The sequence below is a fragment of the Protopterus annectens genome, chromosome 5.part0, assembly GCF_019279795.1.
Source record: "Protopterus annectens isolate FY-2018-M chromosome 5.part0, PAN1.0, whole genome shotgun sequence".
NCBI classification, from domain to species: Eukaryota; Metazoa; Chordata; order Ceratodontiformes; family Protopteridae; genus Protopterus; species Protopterus annectens.
Window position 1 is genome coordinate 253,959,731 of NC_056735.1, and position 27,087 is coordinate 253,986,817.

At 43.1% G+C, this 27,087-nt stretch overlaps 1 protein-coding gene across 1 annotated transcript in view; it reads right to left on the reverse strand.

Annotated features, from left to right (window-relative positions):
• The window catches only part of LOC122802148 (inverted formin-2-like), a 634,538-nt gene that overhangs the window by 403,784 nt on the left and 203,667 nt on the right, over positions 1-27,087 (reverse strand). The window contains exon 2 of the mRNA XM_044071825.1: positions 22,676-23,586. Within this exon, the coding sequence (XP_043927760.1) occupies positions 22,676-23,410 (735 nt within the window). The 5' untranslated portion in view covers positions 23,411-23,586. The remainder of the gene's footprint in view (positions 1-22,675; positions 23,587-27,087) is intronic.

Here is a 27,087-nt window from a genome sequence, read left to right on the forward strand (position 1 = left end):
TTAATAACAGTTATCAGACTGTACTTAATTATTTCTATATAAGAAAATGCTTTCTGTAATGTTTTTCAATCTGAATGGTCTTGCAGATAAATATAAAACAGACTGTACTTAATATTTCTTAATATAGTTCACTACCAATAGCTATGCTACAGGAGACACACCCGGAAAGATTTGATGAAGAAAGGTTTTCAGGATGGTTATTCAGCAGAAAATCTGGGGCAAAAAAAAAAAAAAAAGATGCGTACTTGTATTAATTTTAAGAGGAGCTCCAGTAGTGGGGGGGGGGGAGGTAATGGAAGATGTATAGTACTAAGGGGCTACTGTCATGGGGGGAGGATTACACCGGCATGCATTTACTTTCCACCTAAAACTGCTATAATATAGCTTAAGAAAATTATGGGAGAAAGAATCAGCTTTCAGCAAGGAATACTGCTTATAGGTGGATACTAGAATTTGGTTTGCAACAGTGAAGATGTGTCTGGGGGTTTAGAAGGAACAATATAAGAAAGGATGGTAGATTTTTGAAGACCATTACAAAAATGTTTGGCATTGATGTGAATTCAGTACTAGGAGTTTGGTGTTAATTTACATATTATTCTCCAAGATATAAATTCTATCTAGCCTAGCCAGTTTTTACATTTCAAAGGGACATGTGCATTTAATTGAAGGTCTGGAAACGCACCCAAGTAGTATTTCAGATCAAGCACAAATAACAAAGATAAAAATGAGACACTGGTGCTTTCCCACCTATTTGCTGAAAAGAAAGGAATGAGTTTTGGAATTAATTCAGGAGTTACTAGAGAAGATAGGGAGTGGGATAAACAAAGTGGAGTTTAAAACTAGGGTGGAAATAAAAGAAAGGGAGATATTGCCAAGTAGTAACAAGATTTAGAGGGACTGACAAATGTTTAAGTATTGCAAAAACAAGGGGGCTCTCAGAAGAAAAGTAACTACAGAATGTTAAACAGAAAATAAGGGATTACCTCTAATATGAATGAGTTTAGAAAGACTGCTGTTAAGCAACCCTTTTTGATAACTCTAGAGCACAAAAACTGTTAGCACAACTCAGGGAACAGAAAGTGGAAAGGGCTGTCACCAAGGGAGCATACAACAAGGAAGATAAGATCTTGTAGAAGTATTAGAAATATTCTGAAAATTTTATGAAAGCTTGTATAAAGCAGAGAAATACAGAAATCAAGAAACGGTACAAATGGAAGAATTTAAGAAAAAATTAAAATATGCCAAGGTTAGAGGTTGATGAGGCAATTACTAACAGTTAGGATAAGAAGAGATGAAAGAAATGGCCATGTATAACCAATCTACAGGAAATGGTATTCCAGTGGAAGTTTGAAAGCTAAGAGGAAAAAAACATGGAAGGTTTCAACAGCATTTTAAAAGAAGTATCAGCATCCTGGAAGGACGACGGTAATACGTAAACAGTGTAAAGATCCATCAGATCCAGCTTCATACAGGCCCATTTCAAAACCATGAATATATATAAAAAGTGTACGTCTACAATGGCTAAAAGAATGGCAAATGTGATACCAAAATTGATAAATATGGCTCAGTGTGGTTTGTGGAGGGGGAGGCAAACATTTGACAATATTAAACAGAACACTGGTGATCCAAAGGGAAGCAGAAGGTAAGAAAATACCACTGTTATTGGTGGGTCTTGATGCAGAGAAGGGCTTTGACAAAGCAGACTGGGACTTAAGTATGGCAATGGAAGCATTTGCTTTCCATGATGCAATTAAGGCTGATAAGAGAGTCTATTATAAGGGATCGGAGGCAAAAATTAAAATGGGTGGGGTCCTCTCTGATGATTTAAGCTTGTGGAGAGGAACCAGGAAGGGATGTCCACTTTCCCCTTTGTTGTTTGCAACATATTTAGAATCCTTGACAAAAAAATAAGGGACACAGAAATTCAAGGATGTATGTTTGTTACAGTAGGAAAAGCTGGCTCTATTTTTAGATGATACTTTATACATGATAAAACCAGAATTATGTATCCACACAAACTGTTCCAACAATATCCATATTTATTGGGACATGATAAAATAAAGTATTTAGAAGTGTGGATTAGAAATGACTGCTGTGGTAGCCAAGGATATGTGGGAAGAGACTAAACAGAAGAGGATACAAACATTGAGAAACTGGAAGCTTTGTTATATGGATACAAAGATACAAGCAATTAAAATGAGTTTAGTACCTTTAGTCTTATACACAGATCAGGCATATTTTATCAACCAGAGGAGAAGCTGTGAATAGCAATTTTAAAAAGTTGAAGGATTTTACCTAAGAAGGGAAGACAGCAAGAGTCATGTGGAATAAGCTGTTCCTTCCAACAGAACAAGGCAGACTAGGACTATTCAATTTGAGGGGGTATTTTACAGAAACACAAGGCTCTTGTACATAGCACAAGAGTAAACATTTTCACTTTTATTTCACTAGGAGCTCCCACTCTGCTTTTTTTTTTTTTTTTTATTATTTTATTTAGTTACTTCTGAAATATCCATAGTTTGGATTAAAAAAATTAATGGCGACACCCAAGTACTTCAGCAGTACCCTTATGCACAGTAAAGTGAACAAGTGTGTGTGTGGGTACATTAAACAAAGACAAGCGATTAAACTACTTTCTCTCAAAAAAGTGAAATATTTTCAATGTGTTCCACCATACTGAAGCATTCCTTTCCTCATTTGAGTACCATACCAGTTACAGCCCTGAATTTGCCAATTCAGCATTTGCTTTATATTTAGTGCTACAGAAAGAAAAACAGCAGTGGGGAAAGAGAACATTCCTGGCATGCTCCTTTGTTCAGAGGTGGAGAGAGAACACAGAAATACTCACATTTTTCCTATGAACTTTCGTAAGTACTTCTCATTAGCTCTATTATTCTAACAGGGAACACAAGTGCAACCTCTACCTAAATCAAAATCCCAGTAGACCATTTATACTACTTTCTTTGCATCAAAACTAACAGTACTGTTCTCTGCTTGCCCCAGTCCACCACTGATCAATTTACTGTCAGATGCGAGAGTCCCCGTCACAAAACCAGTGGTACATACCCACCAATTAACGTTTTTGCCATTTTCTTAGCTAACACAGATATTTTATAAATCACAGTTTAAAAACTGAAAGGAGTCTATTTGAAGCTGGATACATCTTTGGGTAAACCCCTCCACCAGAGAATTCTTCCAAGACGCTGTTAAGACCCCCACACACGCACAACTTACTAAAAGCCTTTCAGATCTTTCACCTTCACTTCCAACTTCCCAGTTTCCATAGTAATACCATCTGCTCCTGGAGACTTCCCCCATTGACTGATCTCCCATTTTTCTCTCCTCTCTTCCTACATTAGCTATTAATTGCTGAACCTACCCCACCCACTAACTTTGACATAACCAAGTTTACCATAAATATTTCCATTTGTGCCTTTTCTTGGTATTCCCATTCCTCTGCTTTAATCCATTTTTTCACAAAAAATTCTCTCTACACAGGATCTCTGGTCATTTTCAAAAGCCCCCAAGTTTTTGTGCTATGGAGTCATCACAATAGTCGCTTAACGTAACACAAATTCATACATATTATCCAAATAATCCTTTACCCCCCCCCCCTCCCCAGCACTCAGCAGCTACTCCTGTTCGGTAATACTTTAACCTTCGTCAACTCTCTAAATGACTCCTGTTAATCCTCTCCTCTTCATTCTGGATTTCTACTATGTTTTAAGTTCCATTTTAAATTTTCTTACTAGCTACCCCTTTTGCAGTAGTCACTGTCCCCAATAACCCTTTAATCATATCTACCTGTTCCTTAAACAGCTTGAGAAAGTGTCAATGTCTAATGTTTTACCATTACTGCATATATAAAACTCTGGTAAAGATGCAGGGTATGAGTAGATTAAGTTATTGGATAGACCTCAAAGCTTTCAGTTAAATATACAGGTTCACACAATATAAATTTCGATGTAATCCATCTCAATTATTGAACTGTAGGAAAAACGCAAAAATAAGTATCAAAAAGTACCAGATACTAATATAGCATCTTACATGCCAAATATCTTACACTTCAGAAATCTACCTTTTTGTTTTATTACCCCAGGTCACCCTTACACAGCCTCACTTTTGCAAACCAGGCTCCAATTCCCACCTACAAGTATTCCATGCTAAAATCCTATTTCCCCAGTTCTCCTGAACAGCATAACCAGTTTTACATGCCCTATAAAATACATGCCAATGTAATCATTCCCCCCTGCCAATAACCCATTCATATCATTGTCTCCCCCTCAATCGCAACTGGAGTATGAGAGACAAAGGGAGAGAGAGGAGTAAAAACCAATTCGGATGGACACTTGGAGCCCCTCTCAAAGTCTTTTTGCCTCACTCACATGTTCATTACTATCCAAATGCATTTCCTGTAACATTGCTAACTGCACCCTACACATACCATCATCCAATACTTTGTCTGCACATGCAAGATCATTTACACATCCCATGTTAATACTGGCAAAGCAGCAATACTGATAAAAAGGCTTCCCTTTACATTCTAAATAGCAGTACCTTTAAATATCCATTTCCAACTTGCCAAACAACGTGCGTATGCAAGTTCATCTTATAGGATCATACGTGTGTACTAGGCTAATGAGCCTCAACAAGCCTAGCCCCAAAAAATTGGCCAGGCAGCATAGGTGATTGCTTCTTGTCTGTCTGAATGCATATCATATCTTCTCAAACACTTTACAAACAAAAAGCTCTACATTTTTAACCCCTGATCCCTTTTAACTTAGAGAATGCACAAAATTACACTTTTTCCAAAAAGGATTTACCCCTCCCATAGGAGGTATATGTTGCCCCAAACAGACAGCTGCACCCACAGGCTTTACCTATTGCAAATTCAGGTTTGAAAGCACGTTGAAAGTACATGTTACAGCATGTAGTGATCCCACATACACAGATACTACCAGTCTTTGTCCTGTTTCTTTCCCGGACATCCTTAAAGAAAAAAATTGCACATGGTTATACTTAATGCACTGAAATACTAAGGCTGCTGGGGAAGCAAAGTACAGTTGTGTACACCTACCATAAATGTAGATGTTAGAGTGTCTTCACAGTTGCAGTCATAACTGTAGGGTGATCCTGCCGGCAGGCAGCCCGAGGTCAGCCAGAATCACAAAGTCTGGGTCCGGCGTCGGCTGTACAAGCTAGTACCCTGACGTCAGTACACTCTGGTACATAGCCCTCAGCCGACGCCATCTTCTCCAGCCTTTCTTGCCCCAGATGTCAGAAATCCCCAATAAACAAAAATGGAGTCCCACAAGGAAACACAAACACACCATAAAGTGAAACAACAGGGGATAGGAGGGAGGGAAACACAGACTGCAACAGTGAAGACACTCGAACATCTACATTTATGGTAGGTGTACACAACTGTACTATGTTCTTCGTGTTTCACTGTTGCAGTCATAACTGTAGGGTGGAATCCCAAAGCAGTGAAGAAAGGGAGGAGGCTAGATAGAAGGGGCAGCAAGAAGGCCCTGCAAAACAGCAGAGGCAAAACCTGCCCTGGTCTTAGAATACAAAGGGAGATTGTAGTGCTTGGAAAAGGTATGCACAGAACTCCAAGTGGCAGCTTCCAAGATATCCTTGGTAGGGACTCCTCTGAGAAAAGCAGTAGAAGTGGCAGCTGCTCTAGTAGAATGACTTCTCACAGTACCTGGAAACAGTTTCCCATGATGAGTGTAACAAAATCTTATTCCATAAGCAATCCATTTGGAAATAGTTTGTTTGGAAATAGCCTTTCCAAGAGAACTGGAGGCAAAAGAAACAAACAATTGGTTAGATTTTCTGAACTCTTTAGTCTTGTCCAAGTAAAATCGTAACTGTCTGTGTACGTCCAATGAATGCAAAATCCTTTCTCCTTTATTTTGAGGATTAGGAAAGAAGGTAGGAAGGTGAATTGTCTGATTTAAAGCAACTTTTGAAATCACCTTAGGCATGAAAGTAGGATTGGTCCTCAAGGATGCTCAGTCGAGATGGAAAATTAGGTATGGCTCCACAGCCATAAGAGCTTGCAACTCTGAAACCCTTCTGGCAGAAGTCAATGCTAACAAAAGAACCGTCTTCCAGGATAAAAATTTAATATCAGAAGCCGCAGCAGGCTCAAAAGGAGGCAAAGTGAGTTTTTCCAAAACATAGTTAAGATCCCAGGCAGGGACAGGAGGGGTCCTGGGAGGCCTCAAATTCTTAGCTCCTCTCAAGAATTGTCTCACCAATGGATGAGAAAAAACAGGAGGGTCAGTATTAAAATGAGCAGATATAGCAGAAGCATGAATCTTAATGGTAGAAAAGGAAAGGCCTTTAGACAAAAGGTCTGAAAGGTAAAGCAAAATAGACGAGAGATCAGGCACAAGAGGATTAGAGCCACGGTCCTGCATCCAAATACAAAACCTTTTCCATTTAGAGGCATAGGATTTCCTAGTGCTAGGCCGTCTGGCTTCAAGAAGAACATCCAAAACTTGTTTGGGGAGCTTAGAAGAAATCAAATTTCCTTGAAGAGCCAAGCTTTCAGGCAAAGGGTCTTGAGATGAGGGTGTAGCATCTGACCCTGATGCTGGGACATAAGAGAAGGGTACAGAGGAAGGATCCAAGGAGGTTCCAAGCACAGATGTTGTAAGGTCGGATACCAAAACTGTCAAGGCCAATTTGGAGCAATCAAGATGATGAACTTGGGCTTGTCCTGTTTTATCTTCAGTAATATCCGGGGAGGAAGAGGAGGGAAGGCATATCCCGAAAGGTTCCTCCAACTGAATGACAGGGCATCCACTTTCCAAGCTGTTTTGTGGAAGGACCTGGTGCAAAAGAGAGGCAGCTGATGATTGAGATGGGATGCAAACAGATCTGGGGACACCCCCAAACTGCAGTTATCTTGTTGAATAAGTTGGTGTCTAGCATCCATTCGTGAGGATCCAAAATGTTTCTGCTTAGGCTGTCTGCTAAGAGATTCTGCTTTCCTGGAATGAATTGAGCCTGAAGATGCAGATTCAGACTTAGAGCTATGTCCCATAAAGTCATAGCTAGTCTGCAAAGGGGGTATGAATGAGAGCCCCCCTGCTTGTTTATGTACCACATGACTGTGGTGTTGTCTGTACGAATTAGAAGAGGCCCTGGTTGCAAAAGGGTCTTGAAGGCTAGAAGAGCATTTTGAACTGCCAACATTTCCTTCAGATTGATGTGCCAGTGCAGGTGATTCTTTGTCCAGGTCCCTTGCTGGCAATTGTTTAGAAAATGTGCTCCCCAAGCATAATCCGAGGTGTCCGTGGTTATGATTTGAGAAGGTTGAGGTAGACGAAAAGGCTTCCTTCGTTAAAGCACACCCTGGACCACCAAAGGAACTCCTTCTGGAGGCAGGGGATCAGAGGAATCAAAGTGTCCAGATCTTGGTAATGCTGTGACCATACACTTTTCAGGTACCATTGAAGCTCTCATATGAAGCCTTGCATTTGGAATTAACAGAATGCATGAAGCCATATAGCCCAGTGCCTGCAGGAATTTCCTTGCAGTGAGCTGAGTTAAGGTTGCCAAGGTTTTGAAAATTGAAGCCAGCTGTATTTGTTTTTCTGGAGTAAGGAAGGCCCTTTGTAAGGTTGTATCTAGGAGGGCTCCCAAAAATATCATTTGTTGAGAAGGAATCAATTGTGACTTTATGTTCACTGAAAATCCCAGGAGGCGGAAGAGACGTTGAACAAAATCCAGATGTTGAAGTAAAAGGTCCTTGCTGTCTGCCTGGATAAGGCAGTCGTCCAAACAGGGGTAAATCTGAATCCCCTGAAGTCTGCAATAAGCCACTACTGGGGCCAGGCACTTGGTGAAAACCCTGGGCGCAGTAGATAAACCAAAGGGCAGTACAGAGAATTGAAAGTGCCTCAAGCCTGCTTTGAATCTGAGGAATTTCCTGCGTTCCTGCCTGATGGGAATGTGTAAGTAGGCCTCCTTTAAATCCAATGTCACCATCCAAGCGTCCTGGGAGAGTACTGGAAGCAGTTGTTGTAGAGTAAGCATTTTGAATTTTGGAATTTCCAAAAAGGTGTTTAACACTGAAAGGTCCAGAATAGGTCTCCATGAGTTTTGTTTTCTTGGAACCAGAAATAGTCTTGAGTAAAAGCCTTTTCCCATTTCTGAGAAAGGAACAGGCTCTATGGCTCTCATGGCCAGTAGAGCATCCACTTGATTTAAGGCCTCTGCCCATTGATGTTTTGGCAGATCTGGCCAACCAAAAACCCTTGGCAGAGTATGAAAATGGAACTTGTAGCCTCTTAAAATCACGTCCAATACCCATTTGTCCTGGGTAATATGAGTCCAATTTCTGTAAAAAAGAGAAAGCTTTCCTCCGAGAGGGGCATCCAGGTAAGGGGTCCTGAAGCCCAACCGAGAGAGTCACTGAGTCTGCTTCCTTTGAGATTGGGATCTGTCTTCTCCCCTTCTAGGTGAAGAAGCAGTCCATTGTCTGGATCTGTAAGAGGCCTGAGCTTGACCACGACCTCTGGAGCGTCTATATCTTCCCCTTTGAGGCCTGTCAGACGTGGGAAAGGACCAATTTTGGAGGGCCAATTCCTGGAAAATCTAGGAGGCTGAACTTGTAAGAAATCTTTCACAGTCTGCATAGATTTTGCCTTTTCTACCATCTTTTTAATAACCTCTTCAGCCTTGGATCCAAATAAAACATCATGCTGAACAGGGGCATCTAAAAGTTTAGCCTTAACCTGTTCCGGCAAACTTTGTTCACGAAGCCAGGCATGTCTCCTAATAACAGTACCAGAGGCTGCGGTCCTGCAAGAAGCTTCCAAAGCATCAAAACCACAATGCAAACTATGCTTGTTCACTTGTTCAGTTGCATGCAATACATCCTGCAATTCCTTATCCTCTTCACATGCTGGAAAGGTAGCAAGCTTTTGCTTCAAAACAGACAAAAGAAATTGCTGATACTTAAACATGAAACTGGCAATTTAAAGCCCTAATAGCAAGGGTAGCAGAAGTATATACCTTTTTACCCCACCTGTCTAAGGCACGAGAATCCTTCTCGGAGGGAATAGGATTTTTGGAAGAAGCAACCTTAGCAGCCTTAGAACCCTGAGAAATAGTTTCAGGATCCGCACAAGGGTTCTTGAATAAGAATAAATGAGAATCAGGGACCCTGTAAAATCTATCAGGCTTAGAAGGAGCAGGGGGCATAGAATCAGGATTCAAATTAGCCTCAGAAAAGGCATCATCCACAATATCAAGAAAGTACAGTTTTGTACCTACCATAAATGTAGATGTTCGAGGATTCCATTGCTGCAGTCCTTACTATTGGGTATAGTCCGCATCCAGTCGGCCCGAATACCCACAGATAAGGGCTGGCGTGGTCAGATATCCTCAGTCTTTTCTTGCCCCAGATGTCAGAAGACCCTAAAAAGACAAGGCCCAAAATACCTGCACCAAAACATGAACAATATATACAAAAATATAAGCAGGTAAACTCACCTACACAACCACCCCTAAACACAGAGGGAAGGAGGAGGAGTTGAACTGCAGCAATGGAATCCTCGAACATCTACATTTATGGTAGGTACAAAACTGTACTATGTTCTTCGTTTTCCATTGCTGCAGTCCGTAGAATCCCAAAGCAGAGGTAAGGGAGGCTGGCAAATCATAAAGAAGCAGGAGCTGACAACATGCCTTGCAAAACAGCTGTGGCAAAACCAGCCCTAGACTTAGAGTAGATAGGAAGGTGATAATGCTTAGAGAAAGTATGCAATGAACTCCAAGTAGCTGCTTCCAAAATATCCTTAGTTGCCACAAGAAATGCTGTTGAAGTGGCAGTAGCCCTAGTGGAATGAGGCCTAATCCCAGCTGGAACCTCCTTGCCATGATGGGAATAACAAAATGCAATGCAAAAGCCAATCCACCTAGAAATAGTTTGTTTTGACACAGGCTTGCCCTGAACTCAAAGCAAAAGAAACAAACAACTGCTGAGACTGCCTAAAATCCTTAGTCCTGCTTAAGTAGCATTGCCTGTGTACATCTAAAGTATGCAAAATCTTTTCCCCTTTATTTTGGGGTCTGCATAAAAAGTAGGCAAATGAATAGTTTGGTTTAAAGCCACACTAGAAACCACCTTAGGCATAAAGGAAGGATTAGTGCGTAATGATACTATCCTTATGGAAAATCAAAAGGGCTCGACTGCCATAAGGGCCTGCAACTCAAGACACCCTTCTTGCAGAAGTAATAGCCAACAAAAAGCAGTCTTCCATGACAAATATTTCAATTCAGCAGTAGCCGCAGGCTCAAAGTTTGTAGAAGTAGTTTTCCAAACACAAAAAAGATCCCAAGCCAGGAGTAGAGGAGTAGGGGGGGTCTTATATTTTGCCCTCTAAGAAACTGCCCCCTAAGAAAACTGAACAAAGGATAAACAATGGTGGGTCACAATCATAGTGAGCTGAGATTGCTGCAGCATGAATCTTAATGGAAGAGAAGGACAGACCCTTGTCCAGTAACTCAGTAAGATATTGAAGAGCCATACTCAAATTAGGCTCAGAAATCTCCAAATTCTTTGCTTTACTCCAAAATAAAAATCTCTTCCATTTTGCATTACACTTTCCTTGTACTAGGTCTTCTAGCTTCCCTAATCACATTTAAAACTTGTTGAGGAAGTTGAGACCTGCTGTGTTTCAACACAGAATATGCCAGGCTGTCAGATGAAGAGAGTGAAGCTTGACATTGAGCAGATGACCGTCCTGCTGGGATAACAGATGTGGAATCAAAGGTTAAGGCCATGGAGGCTTCTTTACCAGACTCCGTAGTAGAGGGTACCAGTGTTGCCAAGGCCAATCTGGAGCTATCAAAATCATCCTTGGCCTGTCCTGTCTGACCTTTAACAGTACCTTTGGAAGAAGAGGCAGAGGTGGAAAGGCATACACATGAAGGTTTGTCCAACTGAAAGACAGAGCATCCACTTTCCAAGCTGTGTGATGAAACCCCTTTGTGCAAAACTGTGGCAGCTGGTGGTTTAGTGGAGAAGCGAACAGATCTATGTCTGGAGTTCCCCTTGACACTGTCAATTTCTGAAATACATGAAGATCCAGTTTCCACTTGTGGGGATCCATGATTTGTCTGCTTAACACATCTGCTAAGGAGTTCTGTGCTCCTGGCAGAAACCTTGCCTGAAGAGTTAGGTGCAAAGCGGCAGCGTGATCCATAAAAAAATCATCGCTTGCCTGCACAGAGGATAAGAATGTGTTCCCCCTTGTTTGTTGAAGTACCACATGACAGTTGTGTTTTCTGTTAGAATCAACACCTGCCCTGGAAGAAGTAACTCCTTGAAAGCCAGCAATGAAAACTGGACTGCTAACATCTCCTTCATGTTGATATGTAGATGCTGTAGTCTGGCAGGCCACTTGTCTTGTATCCACTTTCCATTTAGATGAGCTCCCCAAGCAATGTCTGAGGCATCTGTCGGTAAAATCTGACTCGCCTCTGGCCGGGTCACAGAGAGTCCCTTGTTTAGGTGACATTCCTGAGCCCACCACAAAAATTCTCTTTGAAGGCAAGGTATTATTTGAATGACAGTGTCTAAATCCTGGCAGTGCTGTGTCCATACATTTTTGAGATACCATTGTAACTTCCTCATATGCAGATTGGCATTGGGAAGCACCAGAATACAAGATGCCATGAACCCTAATGCTTGAAGGACTGTCTCTGCAGTCAGCACGGACTGATGAGATAGTTGATGGAAGTAAAGTGATAGACTCTTGTTTGTCCGGGGTTAAAAAGGCCATCTGGGCTGCTGTATTCAGTCTCACACCCAGAAAGCACATGTCTTGAGAGGGTACTAGACTGGACTTTATTTCGTTCACCAGAATATTTCGTTCACAGAATACCCTAGGCATCTTAGCACTGCTATAAGATATTCCAGATGCTGTAGAAGGTCTTCCTTTTCTTGAGCCAGAATCAGGCAGTCGTCTAAATAAGGATAGATTTGAAGTCCTTGTAGCCTGAAGTAAGCTATCACTGGAGCCAGAACCTTTGTGAATACTCTGGGCAGTAAGATAAGCAAAGGGCAATGCAGAGAACTGATAATGAGAATCTCCAGCTCGAAACGCAGATACTTCCTGTAACTTAGCCTGATAGGCACATGAAGGTAAGCTTCCTTGAGATCTAAAGTTACCATCCAGTGATCTTTGCCCAGCAGGGGTAAAAGCTGTTGTAACGTCAACATCTTGAACTTGGGAATGTCCAGATAAGTGTTGAGGAGAGATAAATCCAAAGCAGTCTCCGTGTTCCCCCCCCTTTTGGTACTAGGAACATGCGAGAATAAAATCCTAGGCCCCTTTCTGATACAGGGACTGGCTGAATGATGTCCAATACCCATCTGTCTTGAGTAATTAAATCCAAATTTTCTTTGAAAAGAGACAGTCGTCCTTCCAAAAGGCTGCCCAGACGAGAATCTACTGGCAGCTGAAAGGGCAGGGTCATTGGGTCTGTACGAAGGAGGACGACCCTGCCCTCACCAGAAGTCTGAGCAGGTGAACTCCTGTTCTAGGCCTAAAAGACCCTGAGCCCTGCCCCTACCACGTCTAGACCTACCCCTAGACTGGGAATCATAAGCAGGATATGTCCACCCCTTAGCAGGCCAATTTCTACTAAACTTCGGTGGCTGTACCTGCAAAAATCTTTAACAGTTTGCATAGACTTAGCTTTGTCCTCCATTTTCTTTAAAACTGCTTCCACAGGTGAACCAAACAACACATCAGACTGTAAAGGAGCATCCAAAATCCTTGTCTTAACATGCTCAGCCAAATTTTGATCCCTCAACCAGGCATGCCTGCGCTCAAGAACAGAACTAGTGGCAGCCACCCTCGAGGAGGCCTGCACAGCATCAAAACCACATTGCAAAGAATGCTTGCCCACTTGTTCAGACACATAAACTAAATCCAGCAAGTCTTTACAATCAATACCTTCCGCCAAAGCATCCACCTTAGATTTCAATTGTGAAAGGAGATAATTTTGATATTTCAGCATGTGAAACTGACAATTCAACGCTCTCATGGCTAGAGTGGAAGAAGTATACACTTTCTTACCCCACCTATCTAACGCCCTTGCCTCTTTGTCAGTGGGAACAGGATTTTTAACCACAGAGGCCTTAACACCTTTAGGCCCCTGAGAAACAGTTTCTGGGTCCGCCCTAGGACTCTTAAACAAATACTTATGAGCGGCACCCTATAGTACCTATCAGGTTTAACAGGAGCAGGAGGCAAAGAATCAGGGTTCAGGGAAGCCTCTGCAAAACATCTTCCACCACATTCAACACAGGAGGTATAGCTAAGGGCCTATGCTGGGGTAAAAACAAGAATTCCCTAAGCCTCTTCCTGGAATCAGAGTAATCCTGGCCTTCCCATTTAAAGTGCTCCCTCATGGAATGCAGAGTCTCTGAAAATGAAAAATCCTCAGGAGGAGAAGCCAAGGAGTGGCATCATCCACATCAGAATCAGAATAATGAGGATACTCCTGCAAATCTTCCGCCAAGACTCAGAAGCCCCTGAACCCTGTTCAAAACTGTCAAACTCTGATTCCACTCTAGGCCTCTTATCAGGAGGGCCCATAGAACCTCTAATCATAGTAATCAAATCTTCTGCCATTTTAAGCATATGTTTCTTAGGTACAGAACCCGAAGGCTAGGAGAAGCCCTACTGAAGCTGAAGTTGGCCTACCTCTAAAGAAGTTTTGGCAACAGAAGGAGAGGCTCTAACTACTTTGGGAAGAGAGGGAAGAATAGTTACCTGAGAAGCCCCTCAGCCTGGCCTGCCTCCTGAGAGGGTACATCCTGTAACAGTAAAGTTTCTGCCTGAGACTCCATAGAAACTCCTGGCAAAACCTCTGGCTCCACTGAGCCACCTAAAGAACCCGGCGTCCGGACTGCCGGTTCATCAACCCTAGGTTTCGCTTGTTTTGTCCTGCTTCTTGGGCGGGAGCATCCGGCGGCATTTTATAATTGCTTCCCAAACATTAATCTGGCACAGTCTAACCTCCTCTTAATAGTGCGTTTGTTAAACCTAGCACAAGAGCGCAACCAACAACGTCGTGCTCAGGCCTAAACAAGGTATACACAATGTATGGTAATCCCTATGAGGTATTTGTTTCCCACAATAAATACAGTTATTCACTTTTCTGACATCCGGTTAAATACTGAGGCAAGAAAAACCAAAATGTTCAACTCTGATTCGGTCTGAAACTCCGGTTTGGAAATATTCAAAACGCCAACCTGCACTCGCAAAACTGCTTCTGCATCGGACCAAAGACTGAGGATATGACGGTCATGCGCATTAGTACCCTGACGTACTGACGTCAGTCTAATGCGCCCTGACCGACGTCAGCCTTATACTCTGGTATTCGGGCCGACTGGATGCGGACTATACCCAATAGTAAGGACTGCAGCAATGGAAAACGAAGAACATCAGGAGGAATAGCTAAAGGCCTGTGTTGAGGAAGAAGGAATTCCCAAGCCTCTTAGAAGCAGAATAATCCTGACCTTCCCAATGAAAATGTTCCCTCATCTCATGTAAGGTCTCCCCAAAAGAGAAATCCTCAGGCGGAGAAGCAGAGGGCAGGGAATCCTCTGCATCCGAATCCTCATAAGGAGGAAAGGAATATTCCTGATCAGAGGAAGAAACAGAAGATACAGAAGCCTGGTCAGAGGAATCCAAAGGAACATCCTGTCGAGGCCTTTTCTCTGGAGGCGAGAACCCTAATCATTGTAAGCAAATCTTCAGCCATCCTTAGCAATTGCTTCTGTGTCTTGGGAGTAGCTTCAGAAGTAGCTGGAGCAGAAACTTTAGGTTTAACTGGAGTCTTGGACTTTGCCTTTGTCTTTGAAATGGTGATGCGAGTAGGCCTGAATACCCCCTCAGAAGCCGGTACCTGCACAGCGGTTCCGGACCCATCTAAGGGAGCGACGTCCGAAGGTCCTGCAGCAGATAAAACAATAGGCCTTGATGGCTCCCCATGGGAGTCCGTATCGGCCATCGGTTCAGAAGTGGCGGATGACAGGGGCTGCAAAAGCGCCTCACTGACAACAGCCGAACTGGACGCTGGCTCCAGCTGCGATGAATCCTGTTTGGACCTCGGAGGCCTGTCCTTGTCTTTGCCCTTCTTTTGAATTCCGGTAGAATCAGACGACATTCTATAATTGAAGCGTCTGCCAAAGTAATTTAAAGCCCAGTCGTACAGACGCTTAATAGTGCGAGAATTGAACCTGGCACAGAACCGACAAGAAACGTCGTGGTCAGGGCCTAAGCAAGGTAGACAGTAAGAGTGGAAATCTTTATGAGGTATCTGTTTTCCACACGCTATACAATTATTAACTTTTTCTGACATCGGAGGAACAAGAAAAAAAGATTCCCCAACGGGGTACTTAGCTTTGAGAAGAGAAGTAAGAACTTCGGACCGACAGCAATCAAAAACGTAGATCGAAAATCACCAACCAACGACTTGCGAGCTGCTTTCCACTGCATGGCAAGAAAGACTGGGGAAGATGGCGTCGGCTGAGGGCTATGTATCAGAGCGTACCGATGTCAGGGTACTAGCTTGTACGGCCGACGCCAGACCCAGACTTTGTGATTCTGGCTGACCTCGGGCTGCCTGCCGGCAGGATCACCCTACAGTTATGACTGCAACAGTGAAACACGAAGAACATCTACCTGTAACTTTGAAGAGTTTCAATTATTTCCACTTAGCTGCTTGCCAGCTCCTCTTTCAATAAGTACAATGTTACTTGCACATACCACTCATACTATTCAGACCTTTCCAGATTGTACATCTACACATATAAGCAGTTAGTCTCCAATTTTTAATTTAAGTCTTTTGGGTTTCTAAAGCCATGATGGGAATAGAGCCCATTACTAAGTCAAAGTATGATTGAAGTTCATGAAATTAGCATCGTTTCAATCTTTTATGTCAGCCAAAAGTGCTCTTTGCAGCACCCACAATGTGCCCAGTAATAATGACTCCTGTCATTTGTATAGGGATACATGTACTGGTAACCTATCTAAACACGATTGTAGATTTTTTATAAGACCTGGTGCTCCTACTATTGGTACTGTCTGGGTATCTTTCTTCCACATTGCTCTCATTTCTGCCAGCAGATCCTGATCAAAGCTACGTCTGTCTTCTTTGCTAGTCTCCACTGAAAGTATTTACCAATGGGGAAAAAGGCTAACAGCTTTGGAAATCCAAAAGAGAGGACCCTTGTAGAGGTCTTTCAGAGCACACTGCTCAAACCTCTCAACTACTTGCATGCATCTTACTCCAACTACAAAACTGATATGGACAGAAACTAAATGATTTTTTTAAATGCTAGAAAGAGCTACAATTTTTCATTCTATTCATCTTTTCTCTTGTTTTTCTCACGTTTGCTTAAAAACACCCTGTCTATAGCTTAAATTAAGAACATTAGTCTAGACTTCCACTGGTATAAAACCAAAGAAATTATATTTTAATACACATTTGATTTTGTTTCCGGAGGTAGAGCTCAGATCAGTTCTGACAAATTTCAGTCTCAGTCCTGGGCCAGAAACTTAGACATACAAAATTAGACAAGAGTACAAATAAACACAGTACAATGGCAGAGTAACGCACTGGATACATAGAAAATCCAATGTACCATTTTTAAAATTATGTACAAAGGTTTCAAAATGTTTAAGAAATTAAGGTAAAATTACAGCTGTGAAAAGGAGCAACTATTTTAGTGGTTGAGTTAGACTGAAGATGATAGATCAATACTGATGTTTCCTCCACCAGCAGCCAAATATCACAGTGCTCATTTCCAGCCTTTATCTTGTTGCAGAGTAAAGCCTAGATACATTATACTTAATAAAAAGTACTCTCTCACCTGTCCATTACTAAGGCTAAAAGATTAGCAGGTATGAGTGTTCCGATTGTATAATTCTAAACAGTTTTCATCAGCTGACCACGAAATTCTAGTAAATGTGACAGTGTATTCTTTTATTCTAAAATATTTCCAAAGAATACTGGCAAGTTAATGGTTTGCTTCAGAGCAGCTTCCAAAGCCACTTGCGGGTTTATCTTCAAAGTAACCCTAATTTTCTCCTCAATCTTTATGGGAAAAAAAAGACAGGAATTTTAGTTCCACTAAATCTGCATGTTTAAGGGGGGGGGGGGTGTCTACTCCAGGCCCAAAGCAAGAAAGTAATGTCCCAAGCAGGAACCTGGTCCCTCAGTGGTCTAAGGAAATGTTCTTGTAAAAAGTTCTTCGACAATTTTAGTGAAGCAACATGGGTCGGATTTTCTCTAACATGAAAGTCAAAGATGGCTGCCAGCTGTACTTTGATGGTAGAAAAGCTTGCACCCTTCTGAAAATCCTGCCAAAAATCTAGAATAAATAGAAGTAGTCAAAAAAATGATCCACACCTTTAGAGGAGGCCAGAATTGCAAATCTTTTCAAATACTTTTATACATTTTTCTGGCAACTTTTTAGTATATGGAATACAGGAGAAGAAAGCCTGGCATTTCTGGCCATCACTGGATTGGAGAAAACCAAATGGTTAATTTCAAGACTTTGATGTCCCAGTGAGGCTGACCAGCAGGATGAGACAGGAGACCAAAGAAAGGGGAACCAGACCTGATGAGGCCTAAAAAGTTGATGTGGTTTACTTTCTGAAGGAACTTTAGCACTTCCCACCTTTTCTCCTTATGACAAGGGAGACCCAGGGGCCAGGTTTGGGTCCAGAGCATTCCTTGGTGACCATCCCTTCTGAAGGATCATGGCAAAGCAGCTGCTGCATTTGGTGGTGGGGGGGGGGAAGATATGAAAAGAAAAAAAAAATCGCAGCAAGGCTGGCCCAGCAGCTGAAGATCTTGGTAATCACAGACCAAGAATGAGAGCCCAGTTGTGAGGCAGAAAAGACCTGCAGCTTGACCGCTAAAACATCCGAGCTCCTAAAACATGCATTGTCACTAGAACGCATTGGGAAGACATTACCCACTGCCACATCCTCATGGTTTCTTGACATAACAGATGCAAGCAGGTTTCCCCTTGTTTGTTGGTTGATGTACCAGACTACCGCCAAATTATCTCTCATGATAGAAATCACACCCCGCTGAGGGGGTTGTGAAAGATCTGCAGTCAGAGGACTGTCTGCATTTCCAATATGTTGATTGGAAGTTTGGCCTCTGATACCATTTTCACACTTTGAACCATCCTCCCTTTGAAATACCCCCCCCCCCACTTCACAAGGGAAAAAATCAATAGTCAATGTGGCGTTGCAAGGTGGAAAGATGAAAGGGTAACTTAGAACCACCAGCAGGGAAGTCAGCCACCCGTGGATATGTTGTCTGCCTATCGGATGTTAGACAAACTGAAAATTGCATAGCTTGATACATGGACCACTGGACAAAAACAATCTACTGCTAAACTAATATGAAACTTAGCATGAAGAGCCAGCATAATCTAAGCTGCCACAAAGGATCATCTTTGCTGGGGACAGTAGAAAAACTTCAAAAGCTTGCAGATGTACGGAGATAACTGTGGAGTTCAGGAGTTAGGCAATTTGAGTAGTGAACAGGTTGTATCCTATGAATTCTATCATCTGGAGTGAGGTCAGCTGGCTTTTCAAAATGCACAGCAATACCTAGTTCATGATATAGATGGGACAAGAAATCCCTGGTCCAAGCAAGTAGACCCCTTGGGGGAGTGGTGATAAGCCAGTCATCAAGTACAGGACCACTTGGAACCCTTGCAGCCCGAGATGTGGTGTAACCACTGCCATACACTTGGTTAACCCCCAGAGAGTGTGGGGAGACCATGTGCCTGACCTGGAAGTGACTGGTCCTCAGCCAAAAGAGGAATCTCCTGGACTGCCTCACTACTTTGATAGGATAGTAGGTGTCCTGAAAGTCTGAGCACATCCAGTCATCCTTCAAGAGGCAAAATAGACAACCACAGCCATCTGGAATTTAGTTTGTTTTACAAACAGATTTAAACGAATGAGGTCCAAAAAGAGCCCGAAATCCCAGTCATTTTTAGAACGCAAAGAATCTGGAGTAGACTCTGGATCCTTCCTGGTCTAGCAGGAGCTCCTGGATTCTTCTTCTAGCAGCTTTGAAACCTCTGCAGCCGTCTACTTCCTCCGACTGGTTGGAATATCAGAAAACTCTTATTTGGTGGGTGGGAAACAAAGCCACTAAAGTAGCCTCTTCTGCTTATACCTTTCTCCACCCAAGAATCTTGTGTGATTGCTAACCAGACTTGAAGGTGCAGAGATAATCACCACCCCCAATTGCCTCCAGAGTGCAGCAGTCAAGCAACTGTCCAGGACCACTGGAAGGATCTCACGGCAAAGGGACCTCAAAACCCCAGATTCTGCTGGCTGCCTGTGCGACAGAGGCAACATCTGTTAAAGTAGTTCCCCCCTGCCCTGGAGGTTCTATCTCTTGGAAGTATCCTTAGCAAAACCCTGGAACATGTGAAAATACAATCTCTTTCCTCCTTTCTGGCTCTGGGAAAGAGTCCTGGGGGGGGGGGTAGATTCCCCACAGCACAGTGTTTTACCCTCCTGTTCATTTCTAGTGAGCACTTTTCACTTTGGTCCAAAAAGCATAGACCCAACGAAAGTGTTACTTAATAGGGACATCTTGAAGCTCTCTGCAAAATCACAGACTCATCATGGCATGCCAGCATACAAATACCAGTGCCTGGAGCAATGAACTGCCATCTTCTGCATTCAACAGCAAATGCATGAATGCACTAGATATAGACTAGGTGGACAGCTGCAACTCCAGTATTTTGAACATTAGGAACAAGGTACTAGAGAGGGACTTTGAGAGCTCCTTTGTCACGTCTGTATGGATCAGTTGAGCTAGATAATTCCAATCACAAAAACAAACCCACAAAAAACATTAGAAGCAAAAGTCTGCTTTCTAAACCTGTCCAAAGCCCTGGACTCCCACAGTTAGAGGGGATACAGAGCTCTCTTCTGATCACTTCTTTGTGGCTGTTAAAACTATGATGGCAGCTACAGTGGGACCTTGCTCCAACGCGGCCTCTCTCTAGCAGTAGCCAAGATTTTATTGGGCTTACATGGTATCGACTCCATCATATCGGGTTACTTCCTTGTCCAGTCAGTCACCAAATCAATGAGCTCAACAGCAGGAAGGACCACCCAGAAAGGACTTAAGCCAGCCACAAGCGCCTTGAGGAGTACTAACTACTCTTGAAAAAGTTCTGTGGGCCAACCCACTCATCTCAGTTCTAGGATCTTAAAAGGATACTTTTTCCAAGACAGATCTTGAGGAGTCCTCCCCTTCCTGAAAGTTAGGATCTTCAGTGAGGGACTTCTACAGATGGAAGGCTCTGGGGAACAGCTTGAAAGCAAAAGGGGAACTCACCTGGCCAGCATCCTTGAGGCTTAAGGGAACTATCCCTGTTGGACAGGATGCAAATGAGGACTGTAAAATCCAGGAGGGATTGGGATTAACAGAGCAAGTCCAAGACACCTTTCTACTACTACAGAGGAAACTTTCAAAGGCCTTGAATATTGAAGCAGAAACCAAAACCAAGAAAATCACTTGGATCCTAAGAACCCAAAAAGGGAACCTCTCGGGATCCAAACTCTGCTTAAAAGTAGACATCAGAGCAGGACTCTCCAGAGCAGACACACCCAGGGAAAGGGACAGCCACAACAGCCATAGAGTTTACCCAGCTCCAAGCATGTATGTCAGCCTCTCAGTTCTGAGACCTCTAGAAATCAAAAGCCAGATTAGAGTGGATAAGGGAAACTCAGTCAAATCAGACCAGGCTATCTGCTCCAACAAGGACATGCCAAGGAGAGCATTCAGCTCCCCAGATATCTGATCCAGTAGCTGGACTGGAGAAGATGCATAAAGGGGCTGTCTGGTCCAGAGTGCAGGGAAAGCCACAAACTGGATTTAGGACCTCACTTGCCAATCATCCTCGTCTGCTCCAGGTAGACTCCTTGATGACAGAAAGGAGCTGAAGGATGATGCCAAAGGGGACCTGGAGGACCAATGAGCTGATATCTACTGCAAACTGCAAGGTGCTGAGCCCAGAAATCACATTCAAGTCTAAGGACAGGCAAATAAGATCCATGGTATGGTAGGACAGGATGTATTATGAGCATAGGAAAGTAGCCTGAGCCCTGGATCCAAAACTTAAAAAAATGCTAATACTGGATCCAGTCAGATCCATTAAGGTGGACGGAAAAGATATTGGGTCATTTGACATAACATTTTACTAATTCTGTAAGGAAACATTGTTACAGCATTAACTTAATTACTAGTACGAATGCAGGGTAATGCTCACTTTAAGGTAAAGTACACAGTGGACTAGGGAATGAAGTGTTTAGGGGAAATAGCAATATACATTGAAAATAAAAACTTTAAACCAACAACATTTGGACTATTTAGAACCAAAGTTTTACTGCGAGTCTAGGACAATACTCTTATGTAACTAACTATATGGCCATGTAACTAACTTTGGAATATAAATGGCATGCTACAATTGGAGAGCGATACAAACCATATGTAAGCCAATACACTACAATTTTTCAGTACTACATTGTTTCATCTGTATGAGACACAGACAGAGACACAGACAGAGACACAGACAGAGACACAGACAGAGACACAGACAGAGACACAGACACAGAGACACACACAGACACAGAGACACACACAGACAGAGACACAGACAGAGACACAGACAGAGACACAGACAGAGACACAGACAGAGACACAGACAGAGACACACAGACACAGACACAGACAGAGACACACACACAGACCCACAGACACACACAGACACAGAGACACACACAGCACACACAGACACACACACCACACACACAACACACAGACATCACACACAGACACACACACACACACACAGACAGACACACACACACACACTAGCTCACAGACACACACACAGACACAAGAAAGGCACACACAGATGATTCTCAGTGGAGACACACAGACACAGCATGGGGGGGAACCCCATACACACATACAGCAAGACACTCAGACACAAAGAATACATCTCAACACAAAGCCAGTTTCTCAGATGACACAGACAGGGCTACAACCAGATTTATGTGCAGTTAAACTAAAGGAAGACAACAGACCCACCACATGCCACATGAATCCAACCCAAGCGCCACTGCAGGGAAGCTTTTTTTATAATATATATGGCAAGTGACATTTCCTTACAGGAATTGTTTTAAGTCTGAAATGGGCTTCCACAGAAGGGTATGATGTGGGACAGAGTAGCATCAAGCATTTAGAAAGTATTGGATAAAAATACAAGGCATAATCCCCTTGAAAAACAAAGAATTACTGTACAGACCAACTTGAGCACATACTTCTCTCCCACTGGAACTGCAAGCTTACAAGTGCTCTACAACCAAGCATGACCACTCACATGCATCTGAAAAATTAAACTTCTAAGATGAGGAAGGTTACTACACTTTTTTTCTATAATCAAAACAAAAGTGTTAATGTGGTATGGACAATTCAGTCAATTTTTGCACTGGTGGTTCTTCTCCCATGTTTACACCTGTATTCCTGAAATGGTGCAGTGAATAAAAGATGGTGCACTTTCTGCATCACTTACCTGCTCTGTATTAATTGGACCCTTTGCATGGAAGCTCTTCCTTGAACTAGCCCGGCGTTTCAGTTGCTGCTCTTCTTTCCGACCAAATAATTCTTCCATCCTAGTCATGTCAATTTCATGCTGGAAGCTTGCTACAGTCCAGACATTCTGCTTCCCCCTTACTCGCTCCTCTGGTATTGCCTCCCAATTAAAGTTCTTCAGTTTGGACCGCCTATGTTCAGAGAATCTGGAAAACCCATATGGTGCAGGTCCAACACCTGGTAAAGGGGGAGGGGGAGGAGGACCCCCACCTGGCAAAGGAGGGGGAGGTGGAGGACCCCAGCCAGGCAAAGGAGGTGGGGGAGGAGGAGGTGGAGGACCCCAGCCAGGCAAAGGAGGTGGGGGAGGAGGAGGTGGAGGACCCCAGCCAGGCAAAGGAGGTGGGGGAGGAGGAGGTGGAGGACCCCAGCCAGGCAAAGGAGGTGGGGGAGGAGGAGGAGGTGGAGGACCCCAACCAGGCAAAGGAGGTGGGGGAGGAGGGCCACCACCTGGCAATGGTGGTGGGGGAGGTGGTGTATTAGACTGAAGACACCATACTGGTAAGGGTGGAGGAGGAGGAGGAATATCACAAGCCAGGGATGAAGTGCTTAAAGAAATCTCACTGGGCAAAGGAGGAACAACCTTTCTGGGAGATGTAGGTGGAGTGACAATCATCTTTTTCACTGTTACCATGGTCAGAGTTTCAATACCATCCATTTCTTGTAAATCCAGACATAGCAACCATCTAGTAGCCCCTGGAAGGTGAGAGGCAGCCAATTACCATCTTGAAATTCCCATTATTTGATTCCACAACTCTAGCCAAAAGCAAAGTATCCTCGTTCAAGGTCAGGAATTATAATTGCTCACTGACAATGGTGAAGATTAGCTGCAGCCTAGAAACAAATCATAAAAACCCAGGTTAAAAAAGTACGTAAAATGCATAGTCACTCTAAATGGATAATGCCAAATACACAAAAAGCACATTTCAGCACAAACAGTTTCGACACTCGAAATTTCAAAATCCTTTAAAGTAAAATTTCTGCATTGCATTCTTCAGCCAAACTCAAAACATTAGACAAGCACAGCCCACGTCATCTGTAATGAGGGAAAATCCTGCCTACAGAAAAGACAAGACTACTTTCATGGAGAATGTTAAATTGCACTTTCCAAAGGGTGAGCAAACAACTTTTTGTGTGGTTTGCAATGGTTTACACCAATGATTACAATACTCTCTTGTCAAAGTTCATATGTTAGGTTAGGTTCATAGGTTCATACTAGGCTATCTGCCCGAGGGCATTTACAAGCCTAGCCCATAGTTTTGTGGCTTACGCCACCCCTTTAGTATGGGGAACTATACCCATTATTTTGCTGTGCCTCTGTTGAGCAGTGTGACTGAGAGGTAATCCCTGGGATCTGCCATCCATTCTCCCATCCATTGAATGAATTCTGCTCTTGAACTTGAACCCCTCTGCCTCACATATCAGGGATTTTACATAGGGATTTTATTCAGTATGGATCTATCCCCTTTCGATGATCCTCCAGCCGCTCCATCACCAGTTAAGGGTAGAAGTCTCCGCCTCTGTGGCTCCTAGATTTGGTCTTTGATTTCGATTGAAGCATATTGATCAAATCTGGGTTTGTTGTGGCCTTGTATGTTAGGCAAGGCCTCTCTGAGCAAAAAGCGCGACTTGATAATGGCTGCTTCTGTCATTTCAGCAAGTTCTTTCACAGATGTTTGAGACTTTATCCTTTGGTTGAGGAACTTGTGGCCTGGCCTCTCCAGCTGCTGCTGATGTCGGGTCGAATACATTCGAATGGGGCATTATGGTCAATCATGTGATGAGTGATGATGATTATGATAGGAGACTGAGACTGATTGATCTCCATGATAAGGCTGAGAATCCCTAAGGAATGCCTTCAAGCTACTTCTAACTACTTTAGCACTAAAGGACTCTATACGTCTGGGAGCAACCTGGGTCCCTTGTCCCCTTCCCCTGATCCCAATCTTCTGTCTTCTTTGGTCAGCTATAGGGTACCTTGTTTTTCCCGAAACTTATTTTTTTGCATTTTTTGGCATTGCTTTTTGCCATTTAACACTTTGGCTATCCGTTCTGCTGTTCTGTATCGTTTCTTGTGAGAGTGATCTCTACTATGAATCTACTCTGTGTCAGTTTGCTTCTACTATGGCTTTGTCTGGAAAAGTAGATGCCAAACAAGAGTGGGACCCAGGACTGAGCTGTGTGACTCACTTGTGTGACAGGCTTTGTGGGACATGGCAGCAACTCTGACGACCCTGTGGGTTCTGTCACTCAGCCAGTTTCTTGTGATGTGTGGGTGTGATGTTAACAAGATGAGTTTTTCAATGATTTTGTGGAGTATTGTATCAAAGGGATACGTTTAGCCAGATGAGGGGAGGCTGTATGGACTGCCTTTCCTCATCAATGGCTTTGCCATGGATGCTGTGTTTTTGCTTTGGAAGAGCAGTTCTCACTTGAAGTGAGATGTTGTTTGGGGGGCTTGCAATATAGCTTGTATATATCTCTCTCTTTGGGGGGAGGGGGAGTTGCACTGAACCTGTCCAGCCAGTATGTATGTTCTGTAGTAGGATCAGTAATCTTCACATCATTTGATCTGAGCATCCATTCTGAGCATATCTGTTTCTCCGGGTTTCTAACTTTATACTAAAGAAGTCTTGTCTGTTTTTTATTTTCTTCTTTTATTTTCTTTCTCTATTTTTCTCTATAATTTTATTTATGATGATTTTATTTTAGCTCTTAGTTTTATTTATTTTTGCTCTTGCTTTTAGTTGCTTCTTATTTTCTATTTTGTAGTAGCTTCCTATTTTTGTTGCTGACCACCAGTATGGGGGGGGTCCACCAATTGGGGCGGCTTTTGTTTTGCTTAGGGATTGCCTTGTCCATGCAGTCAGTGGTGCTGGTATGGAGTCCTTGTAGAATGCATTCAAGGGTACTGCTAGTCTTTAGAAGTGTGAAGTGGGCTTTGAGAAGTTCTTTGTGGTCTTTTTTTTCAGGTGGGTGTGGGATGAGGACCTCCACCAGTGAGGGTATACTTTCGGTGTTGACATTGTGCTCCCATGTTGTTGATGATGAGATCAAGTATGTTTTCTTTTCTTGTGGGGATGGTGACTAGTTGTTCATTCCATTTGAGTTTGATTTATAGAAATCCAGAACTTGGGGGGTTTGTTTGGGCTTGTTGGTGTTGTTCCAGTCAATATTAGGGTGGTGAAGTCACCCTAGTATGATACCTTTGGTGATGGTTATCCTATTCCCATAGTGAGGTTCCTGAGTTTGTGAGGACCTGTGGCAATGCTACAATTGCAGAGAGTCTTGCCTATGGTTGGTTGGTTGCACCTGGATGGATGTGATGTTGCCGCGTTACTTGAGGTGTAGGTGTGTGGGTGTGATGATGATATGGATTTCCTCCTCTCTCTTTATCCTCCGGTGTTTTTGGGGAAGGCAGCATGATAAGTAAAAACCTGATAGTGTGGGGTGGTCTCAGCAGGGTTGAACCAGGTTTTCTGTCACTGATGCCACATCGACTTTCTCCTCTATCAGAAGGGAGATTTAGGAAGGGTGCATTTGGCATTTAGTTGAGCAGCCCAGCAGCTTGCAGCTTAGTTTTTTTCCTTTAGTTTTTGAGGTTTAGGGTGGTAGGTTTGAGTCTTGGTGGTCCAGCATGTCATCCCAGGCAGACCATTTGGATCCCCTTTGAATGACACCAGAGTTGTTTAAGCCAATTTAAGAAGCTGATCATCTCTGTATTGTGGCATCATTCTTGGTCTTGGTAGGATACTGCTCAGGATACAACTCCTGCCTGGGGACAATGACTGAGTCATATTTGTACCTGCTGTTGAGAGACCTGCTTGCGCGTTATGGTGGCGGCGTCTCTAGCCCCGACAGGCAGCTGTGACCTTCTCCTTACTCAGTGTGTTTATGTGTATGATGAGAGGTTGATGGTACTATGTGTGAGACTGGGTCTATAATGTGTGTGGTAACCTTCCTCTCTCTGACTGTGAGTGCCTGTTGAGCCTAGCTGTGCAGCTCCAGTTTGTAGTTGGGCATCTCACCTCATCTCTGTGTTTGTGTTTTTGTGGAGAGAGGAGAGGGTTGTCTGTACAATGAGGCAATGGCACAGCCTCAATACAATATTTCTGGTCACCAGCTGAGCAGGGAGGACAACACACTAGCAACTGATCCCTCTGCCTAGAGAAAACAAAAAAAAAAATAAAAAGAGAGTGGGGGGGGGGGGTGGGTGAGAAGAGTTTTGGGGGTTTTTAATAAGAGTATCCCTATCAATAAGAAGGTTAGGTGTAAAGAGTACTGTCAGAGTGGAACAAGAGATAGAAGAAGATACTTAGAGTCACAAGTAGAGAT